Source organism: Rhipicephalus sanguineus, chromosome 4 (assembly GCF_013339695.2).
Source record: "Rhipicephalus sanguineus isolate Rsan-2018 chromosome 4, BIME_Rsan_1.4, whole genome shotgun sequence".
In the NCBI taxonomy this organism is placed as follows: domain Eukaryota; kingdom Metazoa; phylum Arthropoda; class Arachnida; order Ixodida; family Ixodidae; genus Rhipicephalus; species Rhipicephalus sanguineus.
The window spans coordinates 39,686,784-39,709,168 of NC_051179.1; the positions used below are offsets into that span (position 1 = coordinate 39,686,784).

General features: G+C 43.8%; 1 protein-coding gene across 11 annotated transcripts in view; it reads right to left on the minus strand.

Annotated features, from left to right (window-relative positions):
- Positions 1-20,617, minus strand: part of LOC119389802 (vesicle-associated membrane protein 3) — a 28,754-nt gene extending 8,137 nt beyond the window's left edge. For 2 of the 11 annotated variants that reach the window (XM_037657184.2, XM_049414543.1), the window contains exons 1-6: positions 20,511-20,609; positions 17,555-17,595; positions 16,088-16,211; positions 12,084-12,162; positions 9,103-9,182; positions 6,313-6,364 (exon numbers count right to left, since the gene is read on the minus strand). In XM_037657184.2, coding sequence (XP_037513112.1) covers positions 6,313-6,364; positions 9,103-9,182; positions 12,084-12,162; positions 16,088-16,211; positions 17,555-17,562 — 343 coding nt within the window. In that variant the 5' untranslated portion in view covers positions 17,563-17,595; positions 20,511-20,609. Of the gene's footprint in view, positions 1-6,312; positions 6,365-6,890; positions 6,943-9,102; positions 9,183-12,083; positions 12,163-13,343; positions 13,423-16,087; positions 16,212-17,554; positions 17,596-20,510 lie in introns of all 11 variants that reach the window. The other 9 variants (XM_049414545.1, XM_049414547.1, XM_049414542.1 and 6 more) reach the window with 7 other exon arrangements.
- Between the last annotated feature and the right edge of the window lie 1,768 nt (positions 20,618-22,385).

Genomic DNA, 22,385 nt, shown 5'->3' on the forward strand with positions numbered 1-22,385 from the left:
ATGAAAACGAAGGCACGAGGTCAAGTTAAAAACAAGAGCAACACACGCACAAATGAGAAAGACAGCTAGAATGGCTTCAAGGATCCATGTAACAAACTGTTCTACTGTTGTCCTACCATTGTCTTGCAATCACCATCCTGTCATTGTCCTACCATTGTATTGCAATTACCGTCCTATCATCGTCCTGCCGTTACCGTCCAATCATCGTCCTGTCGTTACCGTCCTATCACCGTCCTGTCGTTCTGCCATTACCGCTCCATCATAGTCCTACAGTTACCGCCCTGTCATCGTCCTGCCGTTACCGTGCTGTCATCGTCCTGCCGTTACCGTCCTATCAACGTCCTGCCGTTACTGTCCTGTGACAGTCATGGGACGGTAACAACGGGCGTCGTTACCGTCCTATGACTATTTCGTCGTTACCTACCGTTCTATGACTGTCCCGTCGTTACCGTTCTACGACTGTCTTGCAGCACCCATCCTACGATTGTCCTGCCGCTTCCGTCCTACAACTGTCCTACAATTACCATTCCCTCACTGTCGATACTGGCTGCCACAACTGCTCATATCTGGAGTTGTACCCGGACAGCAAATGCTGAGGTACCCAAACTGGAAAACGCATACCAAAATATTTGGTCCACCTTTAGTAACGATGAACCAAATCAAAAGATGTACGCTAAATACTGTGCAGCAGTCCGGTAAGCAGAAGTCTATAAAACACAAGCAGCTAAGTGGTGCCTTTCCTATGGCCTTACTATGTTAACACAGCAGATATCAATAATGCCTAAACATTGCCAATACCTTGTATTCAGTGCGAAATCACACCACCTTAAGTTCGTTCCTTTCTGTCATGATGGGTGCCTAGTGCAGGGAGTGAATTAACACTGAAGTGGCAGCCTGCGCACTGCTGTCTGAAAACTTGCCCGATGGCAGCTGTCAATCAAACTGATGTGTGCAGGGCCGTGGCAGCCAGTAATGGTAGGAAAACAACGATAGTGTTTTTTCGCTTATAACATGCACAAAATATAAATTTCAGAGCTAGAGTCAGGGTGCAAGTTATACACAAATTTCAGTGCACAAGGTAGCTTCATGGCACTGCTTCACGATAATTCAAGGAGGGTGGCTTCACAGCACAGGGATTTTTTATTCTAAAATTTTCCACAGTGTGCTGTTAATGGTGTGGGTTATATGCAGGGGAGGGTTATACACTAGAAAATGTGGTATGCTAAAACATCAATTAATTACTAGTTCTTGAACTCTGCTTAGCATTCCTGCAAAAGCACAGCCCACTTTTCATTTGCTGCTCGTGCATTCAAAGGCCTGCTTTGCTCTGTCCCATAATCTCATCTTTTTTCTTCAAATTTTAGCAGTGCTAGAAACGCACAAATAACATACAACGTGAGGCTTATGACAACACACTGCTTAGCATATTATTTTTGCTCATTTTCTAGTGCCGTTTGCTTCCAATCCATGACACAGTTAACTAGTCGTTGAATCATTGCACCAATACTGGGCTACAATATTACGCAGAACTGTAGTAGTTACACAATGCCTCATACAAATTGGTCAGTTTATTCAGTCCTATGCCTCCAAACTTCCTAAACTGAACAAAAAGGCCTATCTTCTGACAACATTGGCTTTGTTTCCTCTCATTTGGTGTCTGTCCATTCTGTTTTATTATACGATCACTATTCCGCTGCTTTAAAATTTATGTGACCAGCCCTATTTCACTTCTTTCCCTTAGAGACTGAAATATGAGTATTATTTTAGCAAAGATTTGAAGTGGTACTGACGAAAAGTCGTTTAAAATATTTGTGGCTTCTTTTTGATACAGAGATTCATTTCCTTGACAGCACCGCAAATTAAATTTTTAAAAATACCTGACCAGTTCATAAGTCCTACAAACAGCAGCACAGCGCAAACACTTCGCAGCAAGCCTACACATGATGCCTTAGTGAAGTGTTTCCAATTAAGTTTTGCATGTGTCAGTAGGTTAGAGCATAACTGCACAGTCCCCGAGTGCAGAATGTGCTTTTGCGTTGTTCTTGCATTTAAATGGAGTAAGGCAGGTGCTTTTTGCCAATTATAGTTTGTGTCACCCTGTCTGTGTCGAATTCACTTAACAATTACACATGGTTCAAGTAGGGCCAATATGTACTGGCAATAGGGTGGCCACGTGCCCCCGAGACTCGCGGGACTGTCCCACATTGGGGGCTTTTGTCTCGCGTCTCGCAAGAGATACGAGAATTTAAAAAAATGTTGCACCTTTCACACTTTGTTATTGTGTCGCCAGCACCTTGAATTAAGCTGTATCTCGTCACCCCGCTTGAGGATGCGTTAGCTGCAAGCACTCTAAGCTCCCGAAAATGTCAGCTAGCCACGCAGTTCATGATGGCGATGGATGCTTATAGAGCCAACTATAGAAATGAGACTTCGAGATAGTAAGACAAGTGGTGTTGAGTATTTCTCAGCCTTTTTAATCAGTAACTTGTCGAAACTAAGCCATGGTGGTTTTGCGAGCGACTACTTGTGGTCGCCCATCCAAATGCTTATTTATAGATTTGCCTAATTACGCTGAGATTAATAACATTCTTCCATGTTCAAGCACATTACAGTGACGTATAAAACAGTTTCGTTTAAACAGATGTGTATTTGACCTTATAAGCTTGTGTCAGAGAAGACAAACCATTTCAAGAGAATATTTCTCACCTAGAGTTTAACAAAACTGTGATGCGGTCTTTTATGCATTTGCTTAAGACAACTCGAAGACAAAAGCCATCTTTTTCTTCTCAGTTTAATATACTATTGAATCGCATATACTGATAAGCGAGTCCTGCATTTCGGTTGTAGGAAGGTGGTCACCCGAACTGGCAAATGGCACACAAAATCACAGGTTGTGTGTATGTTTATCAAGAAATGTTTATCTACTGCAGAGCAAATCCTTAACCAGTACTTAGGTGCTCCTATATTTTGAATGTGCACAATCGGGCTTTTGTTTGAAGGAATGCTCAAATAAATTGGCCTGAATACCGACACTAAATATTCGCTCACAGTGGATGAGCTTGCATGCAGTGCTCAACGATTCAATGCAACAAGCAGCCTGCATTGGCCAGAGCTTCTTGTGCCACCAGTGGGCACCGAGGAATCTCGGTTGATGCACCGAGGTAAATGATGGAAGCGACGGCCTCTGCAACATTGTTCTAACTGAATTTGATCTTTCAGCATTCACCAGTGGTGCTAGAAGGGCTGGCTGCCCCACAAGCCAATTACATTGAGTCGGCGAGCACTGTACGGAGAGAGAATCCAACATACTGGAAGAGTTGAGAGAGCAAAATGGGAGAAAAATGGCGTGCATCGCAGAAAAGGAGGGCGCAAAAGTGCACTCTACTGGGGGCTAACTCATGTGCAGTCAAAATTCCAAAAAGGGGGAAATCTGCATTCAGTATCTACCATGCTCAGCTACTGAACCTTCACCGGAATGCAGCGCACTGCTCCGGCAAAAAGTTCCACGAGGCATAAGATCTGCACTACGGGTGTGAAATGCATTCTTGCAGGAAAATACGGTACGGTTGGTTAAACTAACACAGTCTACATTTTTTTCTTTTTCTTTCCAAATTCTTTTGGAGAAGTTTTAGGTCAGGTATCACAGGATAGAAACAAATGAAGTTGAGCATACTTCAACAGATGTTAAATGTCTGAACAAGACGACAAGTCCACTTGTCAAAAACGCTGGCTCCCGCAACATCCATGGTTTGATGACTTCTCAAAACGACCCCAAGGCTGAGTATACGAATGTCACGAACAACGTTTGGTTCATTTGGTGTAATCTACAATTGCAATACTGATTGCCTAAGCCCCTTCAACGTGAACCTAAAGCCAAAATCTTGGTATGGAAGTGTTAGTTGTTTCTGCTGTTAGTCTCGATCTGAATGTGGTTGCTACAGCAAATCAAACCAGTGGACATGTGCTCAGCAACTATGCTCAGTGATCAGTGTTTGGCATGCTCAGCACTGAGCCACCATAGCAGATAACCAATATGAAATGAGACTTGTATGGTTGAAACAAACCCATTTGTTACGGTGACCTAACAAATACTTTCTTAACATCCCTCAAATATACCAAGGGCTTAGAACTAGGAATACCAGGACTTCAAGTACTAAAAGATAAAGTTTCACACGTCCATGCAGTGGTCTTAGACTAGGTCTTGGTCAAAGTGGTACGTGTGTGATGTCTGAACCTACTTGTGAGCTACTGTAGAACCCCGCTGTTACGTTCCTCACTGCTGCGTTTTCCCGGCTGTTACGTCGTTTTCCGCCGGTCCCGGCATAGCTCCCATAGGATACAATGTATTGGGAACCCCGCCGTTACGTCGTAACTGTCGGACCGTTCCCGTATGATACGTCGCGAAGTGCGCTCGGAGCCGACCGAGTGACTACCAAAGAGAGCGGCCATGGTGCATTTTCACGCAGCTTGGCCTCGTTTGACCGTAATATTAGCCGCATGAGAGGCGCAAGCAACAGAATCTTTCAATTGATGCAAACAAAAGCACGGCCTTCGAGATTCAAATTGCAAAGATGGCGTCTATGACGTAACTGCTCGCGAAAGCAAGGCCTTCGAGATTGGCATTCACTTCTGCCATTGCGTTGGCGTAGACTCATCATCATCGTTATTTGTCGGAGAACGGGAGGAGTTCGAGCTGGTTGACACTATAGTCATGCGTGCGGTTCGCGGTCGGACTCGCCGCGCCGGTAGTGATTGCGTGTGCTTAGTTCTTTCATGCCTACAGCTGTTGGTGTTAAAAAAATCACATACGTTGATTACATTTCTGTGGATGAGGCCGTCCTAAGCTCCGCGTTTCTATCCATCGAGCTAGATCGCGACTGAGCGCGCCAATTTTCGTGCTGCTCGTAAGAATTGAAATAAAATTCTGTACCACTAAATATATTGCCGTTTTTCCTGTTTTTCGGCTCTTACGTTTCCCGTCTCTTACGTTTATTTCCTACGGTCCCTTCAAAAACGTATCAGCGGGGTTCTACTGTAGACGTATGCTTAGTTATTTTGCACAGGCCCTTGTAAAGGATTATAAACATTTCTGCCATCAGTATGCTCCCCTCATGTAACTTCTCTACAGGAAATCGCGTCTTGCAAAATGGAACAAATGTGAAACTCTGGCATCGGCAACCTTCATTAACTACATTTCATTGTAACTAACAACAGAAACAACCTTTTTAATTCTAATCATCACTTTTAAAAGAACACTGTTTTGTTACCTACATGTTTGTCGGGTTAAAAGTATGAGTACAAGCGTCACATCACGGAAGGTGCACGAGAATGTAGCGGAGAATCGCTGCTGAATAAAAAAGTACAGGCGCATACTTCGACAATGAAGTGAGAATTTCTGCGCCTGCCTAATTGCGGACGGTACTGTTTGCAGGCAGTTTTCACAGCGGAGAGCTCTATTTACGTGGTCTGTGCATCAAAACATGAACAAGTTTCCTCTAATGGGCAGCCTCTGGAAGGAATCTGCACTGTATACTTTGCGACCGACAAAATGCCACATTTGTGGTGTATAAGGCATCACTGCCAGCAAAATGCAGATCAAGTCATTCAATAGTCGAATGCAACGGCATGCATATGGCACAGCACACAGCACGAGACAAACGAAAGCATGCACAAAGGTAAAAACAGACATCTGCTTGTCCAGCAGGCAGTTTCCCCGCCAGAAGCGTTTGACCTGCCAGCCAAAAATGCTGCACATGTAAAGACCACAATACTGCAAGAATATTATTGATTCATGGCAGTGTGTGCCGAAAAGCCACATTCTGGCTATGAAGCAAAGGAAGCTCGAAATTCATTTTGAGCCACAAGTTCAACGTGCAAAAATATCTTGGTATAGACTTGTTTTGTTGATGTCAAATTAAATCGCAGAGGATGACTCTTAAAATTGCAACCCGCAAGTGGCAGCGATAGTTTACATTGTCCAGCCTCTAGTCTGGAATAACAGCTGCATGTCAGGTCTGCTTTCAAACATGAAAATCCAACGCCCACAAGTACCTTCATACTGTGTGTTGCTACTCCTTGTTCAAAGTCCTGAAGAAAAACGCACACAAAACAATACAAGGTAAAACAGAAAAAAAAAAAATGATCAGACCAAAATAAACGATGGCAGTGGCCTGTCTGTATGCATTAGATAAAGCATTTCTGCACAAGAAACACAAAAAGCACAATTAAAAAACTAAAAATAAAACAAGAGGTACACAGCAAACCCTTGGCAACAACTGAATGAGAAAAGAAACATAAGAAACACAGGCTTACCAATAATGATAATAATTATGATTGCAATGACCCCGATTAAGATGGCCCACATCTGTAAACAAAAAGAAAATGAGAACAAGAAACATAAGACCTAGCTTCACACAGTGAAAGGGTACTTAACCAGGTAAACAAGCTAAGCAAAATGGCAACCTCACCCATACACACTTAGTTCCAATGGTATCTTGACTGCTGTTATGGCCTATCAGTTGTGCATAGCTAGAAGGACAACCTAACCGCACTTACATATGCAGTTCTTACAGATAATGACCAAAAGTGTTGATGCTTTGTCGGGTTGGAAATTCATAGGCTGAAGCTAGCAATTATCTGGTAGTTTACCCATGATACTCTAGCTGCTCCACTGTGACCTAACATTTGAAAACAACGGCTTTCTTTAGGCCTTGTATGAAGTGTAGTGGCTCCTGCAAACTAGGGACCGATGAACATAACAATTCTTGCTCAATTTCTGGCTGGCAGGACGTGGAGAAAACCCTCAGACCGGGGCGTGCAGGAGGAGAAAGAAAGCAAGCAGCCACAGGCCAACTGGTACAGAGAGAAAGTGCATACGACACTGTACTCACCAATTATAATCACTACGACAACTACACCGATCCCCACCATTATGGCGATCATCTGCAGACGTGTGCATTATCCAAAAAGCAAGGTTGCATGAGAGAGAAGAAATGAAGGGAGAGAAGGGCACAGCATTCAGACAGTTGTAACAGTGTCGCACAGCTCTTCAACGATCCAGAACATAAGAAACTGCCAGGAAAGCAGTTTAGCTAGAAGTCAACTCTTGAATTAAAATAGGGTAGAACCTCGTTCCTCATTTTTACATTTACCTGTGTATTATATCCCTGTAATAATATCCCTGGTGCCAGCATAGAATCTACAAACACCTATGTATTTGAATCCCCTTTTCACATGTCAGTCCTTGAATGCTACTGCACGATACGTTGTGAACTGTCACTGCACTGGATGTGCCGAGGAGGTAAGTCAATGAGTTTGGCGATATGGACTGCCACAAGGTGATCCAAGCGCTCGAAAAGGGTTTGGTTCCGGCAGAATGTGAAAGAAATGTCAGACTTCCATCAAGCACTTTTTAAAGTCATACTCTTATGAAAATTCTTCCGAGGTAGAGCTGTGTGCGATGCGTTTTATTATTAGGGGCTTTTAACTTGTACGTACACTTCTTTACGTTACCGTGTTGCCGGATACTCGAAGGAATGTGTGCATGCCATGGGCCTTTACGGAACGTGAACTACTCGTCGGATAGGCTTTACATTTACAGCCCTATCTCACAAATCCACCTTCATTCGTGGCTACTAGTGATATCAGATTTGCGGAGACTCCAGCCGCCGAGTCAAAATAAGTCTAAGTGCGAGCGCCACTTGTGATCACCTTGTTTCAGCCGGATTACTGAGGCTAGAGTGACCTAGAATACCGAATCCGCAAACGTGAGAGACCTAAAGCCCTGAGAGACTGGATAGGTGGCGCCATCTAACGGGGCCAAGATTAACCAGGCAAGCACAAAATTATTGTTGCAGAAACAATCATGCATTCTACTTCCAGTGTAAATGCCTTGCAGCAGCACAATTAGGAATGTGTTGCCTTCTTATTCATTTTTCCCCTCAAAAACACTAGGCGAACAAACGCATCCATGACCATGGTTGCACAAAGCGTCACAAGATGTCAACACCATCGTTCGATAACCCGGTATCCTACACCCCTTTGCGTATACCGGAATACTGCACACGCTAAAAACCTCTAATGATTTTGCCCCAGCGGTAATTCAATATCATCTAAATTAAATATAGTTTAAATGCAGTTATCATCACCATTTAGTGGTTTGCACAAACGTAAAGGTATCCGTTTACGTACGTACGTAAATGTTTACGCATGGCGAGCTAAAACTTTTCTAAAACATGCGTTCCAGTAACATATTAAACGCAATCCGGTATCCGCTAACACGGTAAGAGGGGCGTAGCCAAGGGAGGAGTTGGGGGGGGGGTTCAAACCCCCCTCGAAATTTTTCAGTTTTGCTTGCGTATATATACACGCACACATACAAACGCACGCACAAACATACATAAAGTATGGTTGAACCCCCCCCCCCGAAAAAAATTTTTGGCTACGCCCCTGCACGGTAATGTTAAAAGGTATACGTACAAGCTAAATGTGCCTATTTAGCAGCACTTTTTCTACATGCTCACTGCTACATTTTTTTTCTTTCGCAGTCATGTGAACAATGTGTCGAAGGGGTTCTGCTGAACAGTCGTGCTCAATATGGCTCGCAACACGAGACCACGTGGTCTCACATGCTCAAAGATTGCGCATAGCTTCAACTTTCCCTTATTTTCACGACTAAATGATATTTTCTTATTTGGGATCATCCCGAAGTGAGAGAACATAGGTTTAGTTGTAGAAGCAAGTGCTAGTAGAAGTGTTGAGCAGACTGAGATTGTGAGGCCATGCGCTCGCATGTTTCAAGTCATATTGAGCCCGTCTGTACATGCAAAACATTATCAGAGGAGCGCTAAATCAACTCAAATGAAATTTGAGCCCTCAGCTTGCTATAAGACAAACGGAAGCAAGCACCATGTCACTGCTAATTCTGAACGCAGATACTACGGCAAGAAAGGTCTGCGACAAGTGCTGGCATTTATTAATTTAGGACAACTGCCCTACCGTGATGAAATGCCCGGGACTTAGCGGCTCAGATTCAATGTGAACGTAGTATGCCTCTTCCTGCTTATATCCACCCAAGCAGAAAAAAAGGCATCGTTAGCTCACCTTGCAGTTTTTCCACCAGAACTTCCTCTTCAGCTTTCCAGCTTGCTGCTCAAACTGTGAAGCACCTTGTTGCAAGGCATCTGTTCGTGTGAATTACAATTGGAGCACACACACACAAAATGTGCCAATTAGAAGCATTCAAAGGATTTGACGTTGACAAGTGCATATACTGGATAGAAATCACGGGCGCAAGAACATGAACATTTTCAAATTAGGATTTCACTACACTCGCTACTTCCCTCATGTTTTAGCGGCTGAACAAAGCTTTACAAAAGGCTGATGCAGTTGGATGGCATATTTAAAGAACACCGGTATACTTAAACAGGACAAGGCCAGCAGCACCACTCACACAGCTTAAAACTTCAGACAATGTTTGATTAGGCCCCAAGTTCTACACAGAAGTGTGGATAAGTTTTAACTGCGCTTTTTTTTTATGTGCACTCAAGGAATGGTACACAAGTACTATTGAGCTGTGTCCCTAACAGAATGGAGCTACCACAACAAAAAGCTGAACCCGCAACGGTTGTTCTGAGTAGCTGGACCCTACTGCCGAGAAGTGTTGTGCAACCTTCAGTAAATGTCCCTTCACAAGGATGTGGGTTCAGTCCCTATTGGCGGCAAGCTGTCTTTTTATCCACTTTAACTTCTTTACATTTATATAATAATAACCACATTACAGTTAAAGACTACAAACAAACCCCCTATACTTTCCTTGCCTTCATTGTCTGTTGGTTTCATTATGTTGTGCATAACGAAGAAAACGAGCCCTTGATCAATTTCCCTTCTTTCACAAGAGTAACACTATCTAGCTCAAGCTTGCCCACTTCCCTAACTAAATGCCTGTCAAGAAAAAAAATAAAAAGCAAACTTACTTCTTAAAACCTCACTGAAAATGGCCCAGCTTACATAAATTAGTCATTCTTTTTTTTTACAACAAATAATGCTGTACCAACAAGCAGAATTATGGCAGAGGGAGCAAAGCTTGAGAACCAGTCTATTCAATATGCCGGACAAAGACATGCACACTTAACGTCAAATCTATCGTACATGCGCTTGTACATTCATTCAGGTACACGATGCTTCTGTCACACACGCAGCATGAAACCTCACTACAGTTTAGATCCATGAAAATTTTCTGGTGCAAAGAAAGCATGATGCGTGTGCAAGCACAGCAGGATTGAATTTGAGAGCTCTTGAAAGAAACGCGTGGCAGTTCCCAGTTCAATATGCATTGACTCAAATGTGCTTTAAAGCACCTGTGTGAATGAAGCATCAGGTGCAGCAGAACAATTGTCGTACTCACTTAATTAAGGCCACATGGTGATGGTATGCTTAAAGATGGATCCACATAATTACACAAACTATTGTTCTGGCCTGTAGACTTCACATCAACAGGCTCCACGTAACTAATTTACAAGATCGTACTGACATGGAGAGGCTGAGTGGTCAGGAAACAAAATGCCTTCCCCCAGTCACACCCTACCCTTACCACCAAGAATTTTGAGAAACCTACAGTGGCACGGCCCTTTCCGAGCAGAAAAATCGTGGCAATTAGTCTTGTTTTCTCAAACATTTTTACATAGAACTGAAAAGGCAACAAGTCACGTGGATCCACCTTAAGCTATCTGCAACACAAGCTAACAGTCGTGCAGAAAAAAGCAGTACAAACAAAAGACACACGCACACACACACAACATAGACAGAAAAGGGACGTCAAGTTACAGACAAGTGTGGGACAGAGGCAAGCATTCAGGACATGTTAAGGACACCCTGCTAAGTAAGCATGAGGAACGAACGGTTATCCTACAAATTTATTTAGAACTATATAACTTGCTACACACATTTAACATGGCTGGTCTCACCATGTTTGTATTACTGTTCAACCAATAAACAGTAATTGGCAAAGCTGGCACGTTAATCAGTGGCTTGAGCTTGTGAACTAAATAGTAAATGCAGACCCGCTGGAACCTTATATGACCAAAAGTTAGTGCAAGAGGATCCAGACGCTACTGGACATTTGAAGGAAGTCTCGTTACAGACAAGGCACTTGCTCAATCTGGCTGCCACCACAGCTGGAAGCAAATATGCACAGACTCAAGCTCGTATTAACGCGACAACAGTCACTCAGCAGTACTCCAATAAAACTAACAGGCCTGGAGTGCTGGATGACTCACTACTGAATGTTTAATAAACGTAATGTCTAATAAACGTAAAATAAGAACACTGTCCCTCAAAGCAACTTTCTCTGTCTGGGCAGTATGAAGATTCTAAATACGTTGTGAGCCACTTGTAGCGTTTTCTTGAGCATACGCTCCTACATCCCTTTTTTAGACCACATTCCCTGCTGCGTTGACATCAATCAATCTGTTCAGTTCTCTAATGTAGCCAAAACATGCAATTAAATTTTAGAAAATTAAGGGTTTTGATGCGGCGTGCCTCTGCCGAGCTCACACCTCACAATGTTAGGTTCTGAAGCACAATCTCCAAGAAAGAAAAGACCTAGTTTCAGGCATGCATTGTCCAAACAAATTGCACAGGTTCTCTGCTTGTTTAGTGGAAAGTAAGTTGCATGTCACGACCTCACTACTGCTTAGTTAGCCCCAGTCCCTTTGCTAGTCCAAAACAGCTTAGTCAGCATAGCCTACTGCAACTTCAAAGTACGAAGTGCATTGCTCGCAGCGTGCGAAGGTTCTTGTAGTGATGAACTAAAAGAATGTTCCGAAAAATTTTTAGAACGCAACAGAATGACAGGCAGGGACAAACTGAAACCAAAACCACAAATGAAGGCTTACAGCAGCAAGCAACAATGCTACAGGAAGCACACACCCTCAAACCAAAGAACACAAACCATAAGAACAAAGGTTTAGACAGAGAGCACGTCCAAGTACGGAAGCGCACAGATGGGCAGAGCGGAGGAGGGGGAAGAGCTCGAAGTAGAGCACGAGGAAGCCGAGAATGTGCAACCTTCGTCGACGAGTTACCTGCGCGATCATCCAGTTCCGACAGCTTCTGATCTCTCTCCAGCACTTTCTCCACATTTGTGCGCATGATATCCACAACCTAAAACGCCAGGACGGGCAGCACGGGTGGGGGAAGAGAGACACAAGGAGGAAAATCGCACTAAGAAGAGAGCAGAACATGGAAACATGCGCACGCAACACCGCATCCCTTTTTGCCACGGGTTCGCCGTGGCTGCGGGGAACACAAGGAAATGAGAAGAGAAACGGGCAGATGAATGCGAAAGATTGAGAGACGACAGAAGAGAGGCGAGGGCTTTCATTAGTACGAATGCTTGCCTGCAGGAGAAAAAAAACACGAGAAAGGACTACAAAGCACACGTCACCACACTTGTGAAGCTGATTCAAACGATGCAATCGAAGCATGTATTACACGAAGCAATCTGTGCACACGTGTCAAAACTCTTTTCAGGTGCCACGGGAAAGCCATCCACAGCAAGCACACCACAGAAGGAACTGTTGTACCCTTATGGCCAGCACATGAACATGTTGCATCTCTAGCAGCAAATACAAAAAAAAAGCAACATTTCGCTCTTTGACCCATGTATGCCCAAGAAAAAAAAAAAAGATCATCGTGAGTGTTGAATCACAATGTAGGATATAAAGTGATCCACATGATTCATTTAACAACCTTAAATGATTGCGTGTTTACTACTTGCACTTTCTTTTCACTCAAACTTCTCAATAAGACTGTTTCTCGGTAAACATTGTTCGATACAAACACTAAGCATTTTTCTCTGCAAGGTTCCCACCAATTTCCAATGAGCACCAGTCAGACAAAACCGCATACTACTAAAGCCAGAGTAAGGGCAGGGTTAACGCATGACCACGATTTCATTCTTTCTGGGCAAACTAGGCTTGAAATTTCAGCACAACACAGCAGCAGTAAGCACGAAATCTTTTTCAAAGTTCGTAAAGTAAAAATTCTCATTACTGCAGCTTTCACAGGGCTTTATACATTTCGAAGCTTTGATACATACAAGCCTGTAGGTCTTTCCAGATGTGCAAGCCCTACCTCCCAGCCCACGCCTGAAGCGAATCTTTGAAGCTGAACATTTATGTCTATGGCAATGTTACATGACATGACACAAAGCTACTAAACGCCTGCCAGCCTTCAGGTAACGAGCCTCGTTCCCTTTGTGGTGTTGCAAGCTCTAAATGTGCTTTCACGCGAACCTGCGGCGATGCGCAGCGGTACACAACCTGTGTTCCTTGTTTTCTCACCTGCGCGGTCATCCAGGTCAGACAGCTTCTGGTCTCGTTCCAAAACTTTCTCAACATTGACACGCATTATGCCCACCACCTGGGCCCAGCAGAGAAAGAGCGCAACCCCGCCGATGCAAACACAAACCGCTTGGTTTGAAATTTTGAAAATAAGGCATACAAAAGCAAGCACTACAGTCAAACCCGCATATATTGAACTCTCTAAAAAAACGGGAATTAGTTCGATTTATTGTATAATTCAATAAAAAACTTTGAATTTACCGTATTTTCCACGCAAACTTCACTGCGCAAGTTGGCTTTATGGCACTACTTCATGATAATACAAGGAAGGCAGTTTCATGCGATTACTCGGGGATTTTTAAAATCTTTTATATTTTCCACAGTTTGCAGTTGAGGCTGCAGGTTATATGCAGGAGCGTTATACACGAGAAAATAGAGTATCGATGTAAACAGTGCCCCAATAACTTCATACGCAGCTGCACGTAGTCGTCAAAAGCCTCTGACCCCCTCTGCACCACTCGCGACCAAATGCATAAGGGAACGCCCCCATTCCAGGAGAAAAAATCAACGTCTTGTGAGGAAAAGCCAACTTCTTGGGGCATTTCGCGTAGCTCGATGTTCAATGTATGAAGTGTTTGGGCTGTTTTTGTACGATGTAGCCGTGTATTTTTTTACGAATTGACATTAAAGCATTGTCATGATCGAAAATAGTTCTATATAGTAGGGTTTGACTGTATTCTCATTTGTAAGGCATGAGGCAGGAAAATACATAATGAACGCAGTGTTTAGTATGATAAGTTGGTATAATGAAATCAAATAGCCACGTCTAGCAGAAGGGAGACAGCAGCACCAGCAGCTACTAAAGGAAAGTACGAAATTAGTAGTAGTTACCATAAGCAACTTAATCTTCATGTTAACTTTACTTTTCATGGCAAGAGAAGAAGTTCTACAAGAATTTAAAGTGATAAAATACACTTGCAAGCTATTTGCATTTCTCTGGCTGAATTCTGTTGACTGTAGGCAAAACAAAGGCAGAGCTTCCCTTACATTCTAGGTACAAACAACTGCACTGACGTCATATGACGTACATTTTGAGTCATTTTCCTCTTCTGCACTTTTTGTGAGCCTAATATTTTTTTATGGTAAATGACAAACTCAGACCTAAGCAGACTGTTGCAGTATTGACTGCTACTAGCTCACTTCTCACCTATAAAGCTTGTCCAGTATTAGAGTAGCCTATCTGCTATCCCAGAAGTTCACTGTATCATCCACAGCTTAGCTGTTCCTTCATATACTTTTTTTTCTTCCTCTTTTAGGGGGTCACCTTGTGGACGTAACGCGCACTAGGCTGACTACGGATGCGCACATCTGGGCAGTTGTACATATAATGAAGGCCTGCATGCTTATGAGGAGAGCGTGCATTGTGACTGCCTGGTTGGCTGTGTAACAAGCAATATAATCCATAAAGAGCAGCACGAACGGTTAACTAAAAGCACCTAAGCGCTGCTATCTATTCTTTTCCTATACACACAATTAAGCTTCCTGGAGCAATTTTAGTGCCATGCATTATGAAAACAGTTTAAAGGTGAACATTTGACAGAATTCTGTCGGGTTGGGAAGGAAGTTATAACTGAAACAATAGCGAAATTTTCAACCCTTATGAAACAAATGAAGAAATTTGCCTTGAACAGGCAACCATAATTTCCTTCTGCTATATTGAGTTCAACAACATTTGCACTTTTGAGAAAACTGCCTGCCTGCGTGGCTTGCTGTAGCAAAAGACAGGTGATCTAAACTGGAACGCCACCGAGCCAGATATTTTTTTTACTCTCAGTCAATTTTTGCGACTATGCAGCCAGAGAAAAGTACAAAAAGCACATGGAAGAGTTTGCTGCTGGGTACAAGTTTCCAATTTGACTACCAACTATGAACGCAATAGATACAACATTTATCATTTCATGTGCACTTGGTCACAAAATTTCACGAGATGGTTCTATGGCAAATGTCAATTTCTGCTCTTCTAAGCTCTAACATATTTCCTTCTTATTAAGTTTACTTTTGCCCTGTCCTATCCGCTAAATTTATTTGCCTTTTTTCATTGTTTCTACGTTTTGCCTTAAGTGTTTTATACTATTCTCTTCAGCTTTTGTTTACTGTGATAACAGCTTGACTGCATAGTTTTGTATTATCTCAATTTCTACTTGCTTTCACATGTTTACCACTGAACTTTTCACCATGGGGACCCCACAGTTTTCTGACTATAGGACCCTAATCTCTAAAAAGATTTTCAATGATACTGTATTGTTATGTCTAGGCTAATAATAGAACCCCAATAAACCACAGCAGTGCGCAGAACCTACATACACAGTGTAGGCTAATATGTACAGGGTCGTCCACATCTAAGGCAAACACCTCACTAGTATTCAAGAGCTCATAGAAACTGGTCTATAGTACTTAATTCGGAAAACTAATGTGTTTACTGACGCCATGAGCAGACATCATATAACAGACATTTCCATCATGAAGTAGAAAAAATTGGGAAGCTACGCACTAGTGGTGCAAAGACTGAGGAAAGCTTAACAGCTCTGCTGTAATAAGCGTTCTAGTTTTGAAGGCTTGAATACTAATGAGGCGTTCACCTTACATACGGCCGACCCTGTACCCGACAGCACAGAGAACGAACGAACAAGTCAACACCGTTGGAACGGTAAAGCAACCAAAGCGCATCCTCTGCAGAAACGCACCTCGTCCACTTGCGCCTGTGTCTGCTGTATCCGCTTGGACGCGGCCTGATGCTGGGGGTTGGGGGGCCTGGGCGCACCCTCCTGGTCGGCCCCCGCCTGGCCTCCCGCTACTCCTGGCTGAGACCTGCGACACACATTAGTGAGCACAGATTTTACATCCGGAAACCATGATAACATTACAAGGGACAGCCTACTAGCTTTGTACTACAAAATGGGTGGATGGCACCTTTTTTTCCTTTCATAACTGCTGTTATTACGGTCCTCACCTGAGAAATCCTCACCTGAGAAACTGGTGTTTACACTCCTTTAACTATGCCCCCCCCCCCAACCCTCCCCATATGCTATACTTGTTTTAGTGGTATTAACAATTAGCAACACTGCTGATTGGGCCAGTTAATATTCCACACAGAATTAACCTCACAACACTGAACTGCCATGCTGTTTTGCCAATGCACTACTATTTGACGTGTTCCTTGTTGCAAGGCACAGTGTACCCATGTCCTTTTTGCCGCAGCTCACCGACATGCCGCGCTTTCTTTAAGTGCCTAAATAAAGTCTAATATGAAATTATTAGCCCTCTCAAATGCAGCCTCAGACAAACACGTAGGCTGTTAACTTAAAGGAATCTTGCTAAACCTGCATAAATTATAATGAACTTGTAAATGTCGTTGATATAGCTGGATATGTCAAGGTAAAAGATTAAAAAGAAAGCACAATCACTGGCTCGTTCTGTACGTCGATCGAGGCCAATAACTTTTCCGTTTAACGTTCTGGTTTCTACTCAGAAGCGACTAGCACCTACGTATTCAATCCCTTTACAAATGCCAGAATGTGCATATAAATTGTTTTCAAATGAGTGCGAGTAGGCTGCAGGCATGTTTCTCCCTGTCACTCCGCAGCAACCAACACTGGTCACGCCACCACAGCCAACTTGCCATAGGCGCGAGCTGAACCCACGACCTCCGCCCGACACATTCCAGTTTCCAAATGAGCTGTAATGGTGGCAATCTCCATGGACAAAAAGGCGAATATACTGTCCGGTTTGGTGGAATAGACAGCTCACAGGTGCAGCTTATGCCTGCTGCCCCCTCAACACGACAAAATTTGTAGCAATTCATTATGCAGTGATTTGACACAAACTGGATTTTCTTTTTTTCACCTCGTATTCCACTTGCAGCGCGAATTTTCTGTAAGGGTGACTATACCAGTAATTTTTTAAGTCTATCGCTTACATTAAAACACCATACTTAATATTTGTGTTTCATAATTACTATAATGCATCAGTTACATGAAAATCCTTTTCCTCTGCTATTGTGAAGCGGTTATGATACGGCAGTACGTTATATTTGTATCTAATTCTGCACAGAACTGATAAGGATCCACTTTAATTAAGAAAAGTGACAGGACCAGGAAAGATTAACATTATGCATGCATCAAACCCACGGCTTGCGCAGGTGGTCTACTTACAGGTACATATTCAGTACATAGGACGAACTGCCCTAAAATAGCTGAAACGAGAACATGACCTTGTAAAGAAAATACAAAACGTAAGTTCAATGCAAACGTTACAAAAGGGTGACTCACATATGCTGTTAACAAAGGCCTAGACAGAATGGTTCGTTTGCAATTACCTCAGTGACCAAGTGCGAAGACATGACGCAGCATAGTCCTAACTAGCCAACTTGAGAATTGCAGCTGCTTCATGACAGAGCAATTGGGCCTTCACTTTCGGCGTGATTAGCTATCACTTTTGTTAAAATTGTTGTGATGCCACTGTCCAAATGTTTAGCTATATTTTGTCCTTTCTTGTGGGTCATTTTTAAAAAACTGATCTATAAAACTACTCTTCACTGCTAGCAAAGCAGGTACATAAGTTTTTTTTAGTGTTCATGCTTTTTCTTCAAGTATCTTAGTTTTCGAAGCCAACTACGAAAATTTTTCCTCCTGTGTACATGGTTATATATAAGAATAATAAGCCTAGCAGATACAAGCAGCTAAGTGTCAGATAAAAGGAAGTACAACACGTGAAGTACATGGTCAGACTGTGTAAAGGGTTTTTAATACGCCAGATTTTTCTTGAAATTATCACCCCGATTTCCTAAAGCTAAATACAGTCCAAGGCAAGAAAAAAAAAACTACGCTTGAGAGCATTAAGTGAGATATGGAAATCCCTATCTACAGCCCTTTAGGGCAGTGGTCGTACATTATATGCAAAGAAAGAAACTCATTTTGTCATCTGCTGTTTATTAGATCGCTGTATAGCAGTTTCATAAAGTACTCATTGTTAGAGAAAATTAAGTTTTATTTCCACGCATCGTAGCATTTTGGGTGCCCACTACTCTCTGGGAGCAGACTTCAACTGCAGAAGCAATGTCTCTTGACACTGTTTTGTTTTTGCATTCGAAAGAGCAAAGTGGGACAATGAACTTGGAGACTTGTTTGAAGTAACCGCAGCAACAAAACGCCGCAAATGAATCATCGCAAGCCACCGATTGTGTGCGCGACCTTTACGGATGAGCACGATATCAATACACAACGCCTGTCATAACATCTGCATACGAGAATTACATGACTGTGCCAGTTGAATACATCACAGCACTACATAGCGACTACAGTGATCCACAACAATGATAAACAAAATGCCTAGTGTCAGTAGAAAATACATTGTGCAACACCCTAAACCTCTAACCTGGCTATTTCCTTGCTTTGCAGCAACCCTCCCAAAGGTTTAGGCAAAACTGGTCACACCCAAATATAGCATTGTCTGTACTTTGTTGAAATATTTTCGACTTCTAACCTTGCTCCAACTGCACGTAACTTACGAAACACAGGAGTGTGTAGACACACGATCCGTCAGTAATTGAAACATATGGGCGAAGAAAAAGTACGCACCCCTATTACCTCAGTGTTGCAGCAAGCGAAGAAAAAAAAAACGCCTTTATTTCATCTGATATCGCGCCGCTCTGCTTCAAAAAGGGCAGAACCCGCTAACCTGGGCAAGTTTTCCATTGAGAAGAATGCACAGCTGTTCTAGGAGCACCACTGCCGAGTTAACAGATGTTCTGCAAAAGGTTCCTTCTCACAGAGCCGACGGGACCCGTATTCGTCTATTTCCCAATGCCGAGTTTATCTCGGGCAAATAGTGGACGAAAAATGGCATATGGTCGACATCGAGGCTTTCGTCGGCAGCAGCGGAACGCTCTTAGAGGAGGAAAAAAAAAAAAACACTGCAACGTCTGTGCGTGTGCGCTCGCTCTTTTGCACGACCAGCGTGAAAAGAGCTCCCAGAGCGCTTGCTGTACAAGCCCGTGAGTCATCGCGCTGCGGTCGACAGCCGCCCTCCCTCTCACGCACGTCTCTAGGTGACTGATGCGTTATACTTTTGTTCTCAAGAAGCAACAAGAGAGACCAGTCCGCAGACAATGCGGAACGGGCGGAGCGCGCTTATCTCCCCAAAGCTGCTGTCTATATGGCGACAGATACAGGACAGAAGAATGTGAGAAGGCGGCGGACCACCAGTTATCAGCAGCACACGCGCAATAAATGAATAAAAATAGACGGTTAACCGTGCAAGCCGCCCACAAAGTAAGCCTCAGTATCCAGTACCTCCCTCCTCGCAACGACACAGAAAATGTGGGTGGGATAATTAACACCGTTCCGCGCTGCGCACGGCCGTCTCATGAAAAAACGCCCACGCGCACGGCTGTTCAGACTGACGTTAGGGACTGCGCCTGGCCGGCGACGAACAGGAAAATAGGAGAAAGAAAAAAAACGAGCGGTCAAGTACGAAGCACGATCCCCTCGTGTGTGACCTTCCCGTAAGCGTCAGGTGTGCGTCAAATGCGCGACTGCTCGTAGCATGTCGAACGCCTGCCAGAGGAAGAGGGCTGGCTGTCAAAACGAAAATAGAGGCGCCCGCCTTCACAGCTGACGACTATCGCGATACATTCTGCGGGAATAATGTGATCCAGCGGCAATGAGGGCAGTCGTATCTTCGAAATTACGACGCGATTTCGGCCAAATTGCGGCCGCTCAATTCGGTCCAAATAACGCACCAGCGCTGGGTCAAAATGGAGAAGCTTTCGATTTGGGACGGGGGGCTGTGCTAGCCTGCGAAGCGGAGCTCGGTGACGAGCTGTCGCACGATCGGCGAGTCGACGGCTCAGGCAGAAGGGGTGTATTACCGATACCCCTCATAAAGGACTACAGATTTCATCGTACAATACATTACGCGTATGGGAAGCAACGAGTTATGGTTCATAAGCGCGGAGAGCAAAAACAAAAATCAAGTCCGGGATGGGCCGAACCGGCAGTGGCCTAGCGAGCAATGGGCGAAATAAAGCTTTCCGTCGCTAATCATCGAGTGCTACATCAACCGCTTCGTAGCGAGACCGATGAAGAACGCAAAGGAAATGCGACTTACATGTTCCCGAGCCCGAGGTTGATTAAAATTAAGGCTTTAAAGGGCACTCAGGATCAATGATGGCGACAGCTTTTTCAATGACGTCATACATCCGGGGATGAGATGCGTACGTTGTGAGAGAAACCGACGCCGCGTGGCGCCTCGATCGGTCTTCGCTGTCGTCTGCTAGTTCACTGTAGAGGCGCTTTCCGTGGGCGCCAGCAAGTACGAGATCGGAAAGTTTGAAACTGCTTGATATTTGAAGAAGTAGCCTGGAGCCTTTACTTTTTAATCCCTACAGTAACATGAGTCTCCGTGCTTCCAGCAACGCTCTGGAAATGTTGGCTGAAGCGTCGTGAAAACTGCTGTGCGCCGGCTCCCACAAAAAACGGGAAAAATTTGATACATTTTCACACGTCAAGGGACAACCTGATGCTGTCTACTGCGGAACACTTTTTTTCTCGATTATAGAGCACACGTTATTCGTGCGGTCAGAGAAAAGAAATGGCTCCCTGCGGACGGACACAAATCGCTGCTCGCCTTCCCAGAATAGTACGGCCAAAATATTGATCACACTCACGCCGCGTGCCGAAGCACTGAGCGTGCCCTGGCTTCCAGAAAAGGCAACAGATGTGGACAAAGGACCCGATAATAGCGCATTTGAACCAACTAATGCACAAAAACGTGATCGATGAGAATTGCGGTTGCGACGATTCCCGACAGATGTCGTTACGTCAGCGGCCGCCGAAAAGAAGCGCGCGGATCGTGGTTGCTCTGGTTGCTCCTTCTTCCGAAGGATGGCTGGACGTGTCCTGCGCGTGAACACTGCTTCGTTCATGCAACTGCAGAACAACTTCGCGGAATATCTTCTCTGTGTTGTTCTCAACTTGCGTTTCAAGTCGCATAAAAACACTTGGAAAATTTGCTAAGTAGCACTTGACGTTTTTAGGAAGTTAAACGTAAGCAAGAGGACGCGTTAAAATTGTGCACTACATAGTGATTAAGTAATTTATCGCGGAAGTTTGTTTAAAAGTTTAAAGTGTTCCCTGATACATGTACAACGAGATGTTCTGTTTGGTGACGAAACATTCACGACAGCATGCAACAAAAATTCTAGTTGATTGTTCAGTTAACTTCCATTAGATTCTGAGTGTTTGAAAATATGAGATGATTCCGCAATTTTCGCCATTATAAGTTCGCAACACGACTTCAAATGCAAATCAGTTTCCATGACCTCCGAGAGCATGCATTAATCTCGGAGTCTATAATTTTGGCGCGTTGGGTGTCGTTGCTCGTTCTGAAACATTCACACAACGTGCGCACAGGGTCGCCACCTTCGCCATGCAGGGGAAAAAAAAAGACGACATTCTTTTTAACGAGATAAATAATCAAAATGCCGAACATGAAGCGCGCCTAACGCAGTAAAAAGATGCCAAATGCACAGAGTTAGTACAAACTCTAGAGGAAAAGCTCCCCATAAGGGCCATGCAACCAGGCATTTTTCGGCACAAAATAAATGCTCGATTCCGGGCTTATTTGAGGCGGCCTACAATTTACAAATCAGAGTTAATATTTTACCGACCACAGGGGCGATTACACTACCGTGCGAGCCGTGCGGGCGTTACCAGCCCCTGAGACGCGGGGTAGAAGTGACGGTGATATTCAGTTTTCATCTTGATGAAAGTGAGCTCACGTGGAGTAGAGCTGTAAGCACTGTCAACAGAAAGCGCAAACGACGACGCACTGTGGATCTCGAACACAAGTGGATATGATGGTGCCATCCAGCAAAAGTGCCTTCAAACGCGCCTTCCTGCGCTGCAAGTCCGGCGCACAATAAATTGCCCACATAGCCTTCTAAATGAACATTAAACAGTCCATTAACATTAAAAGTGAACA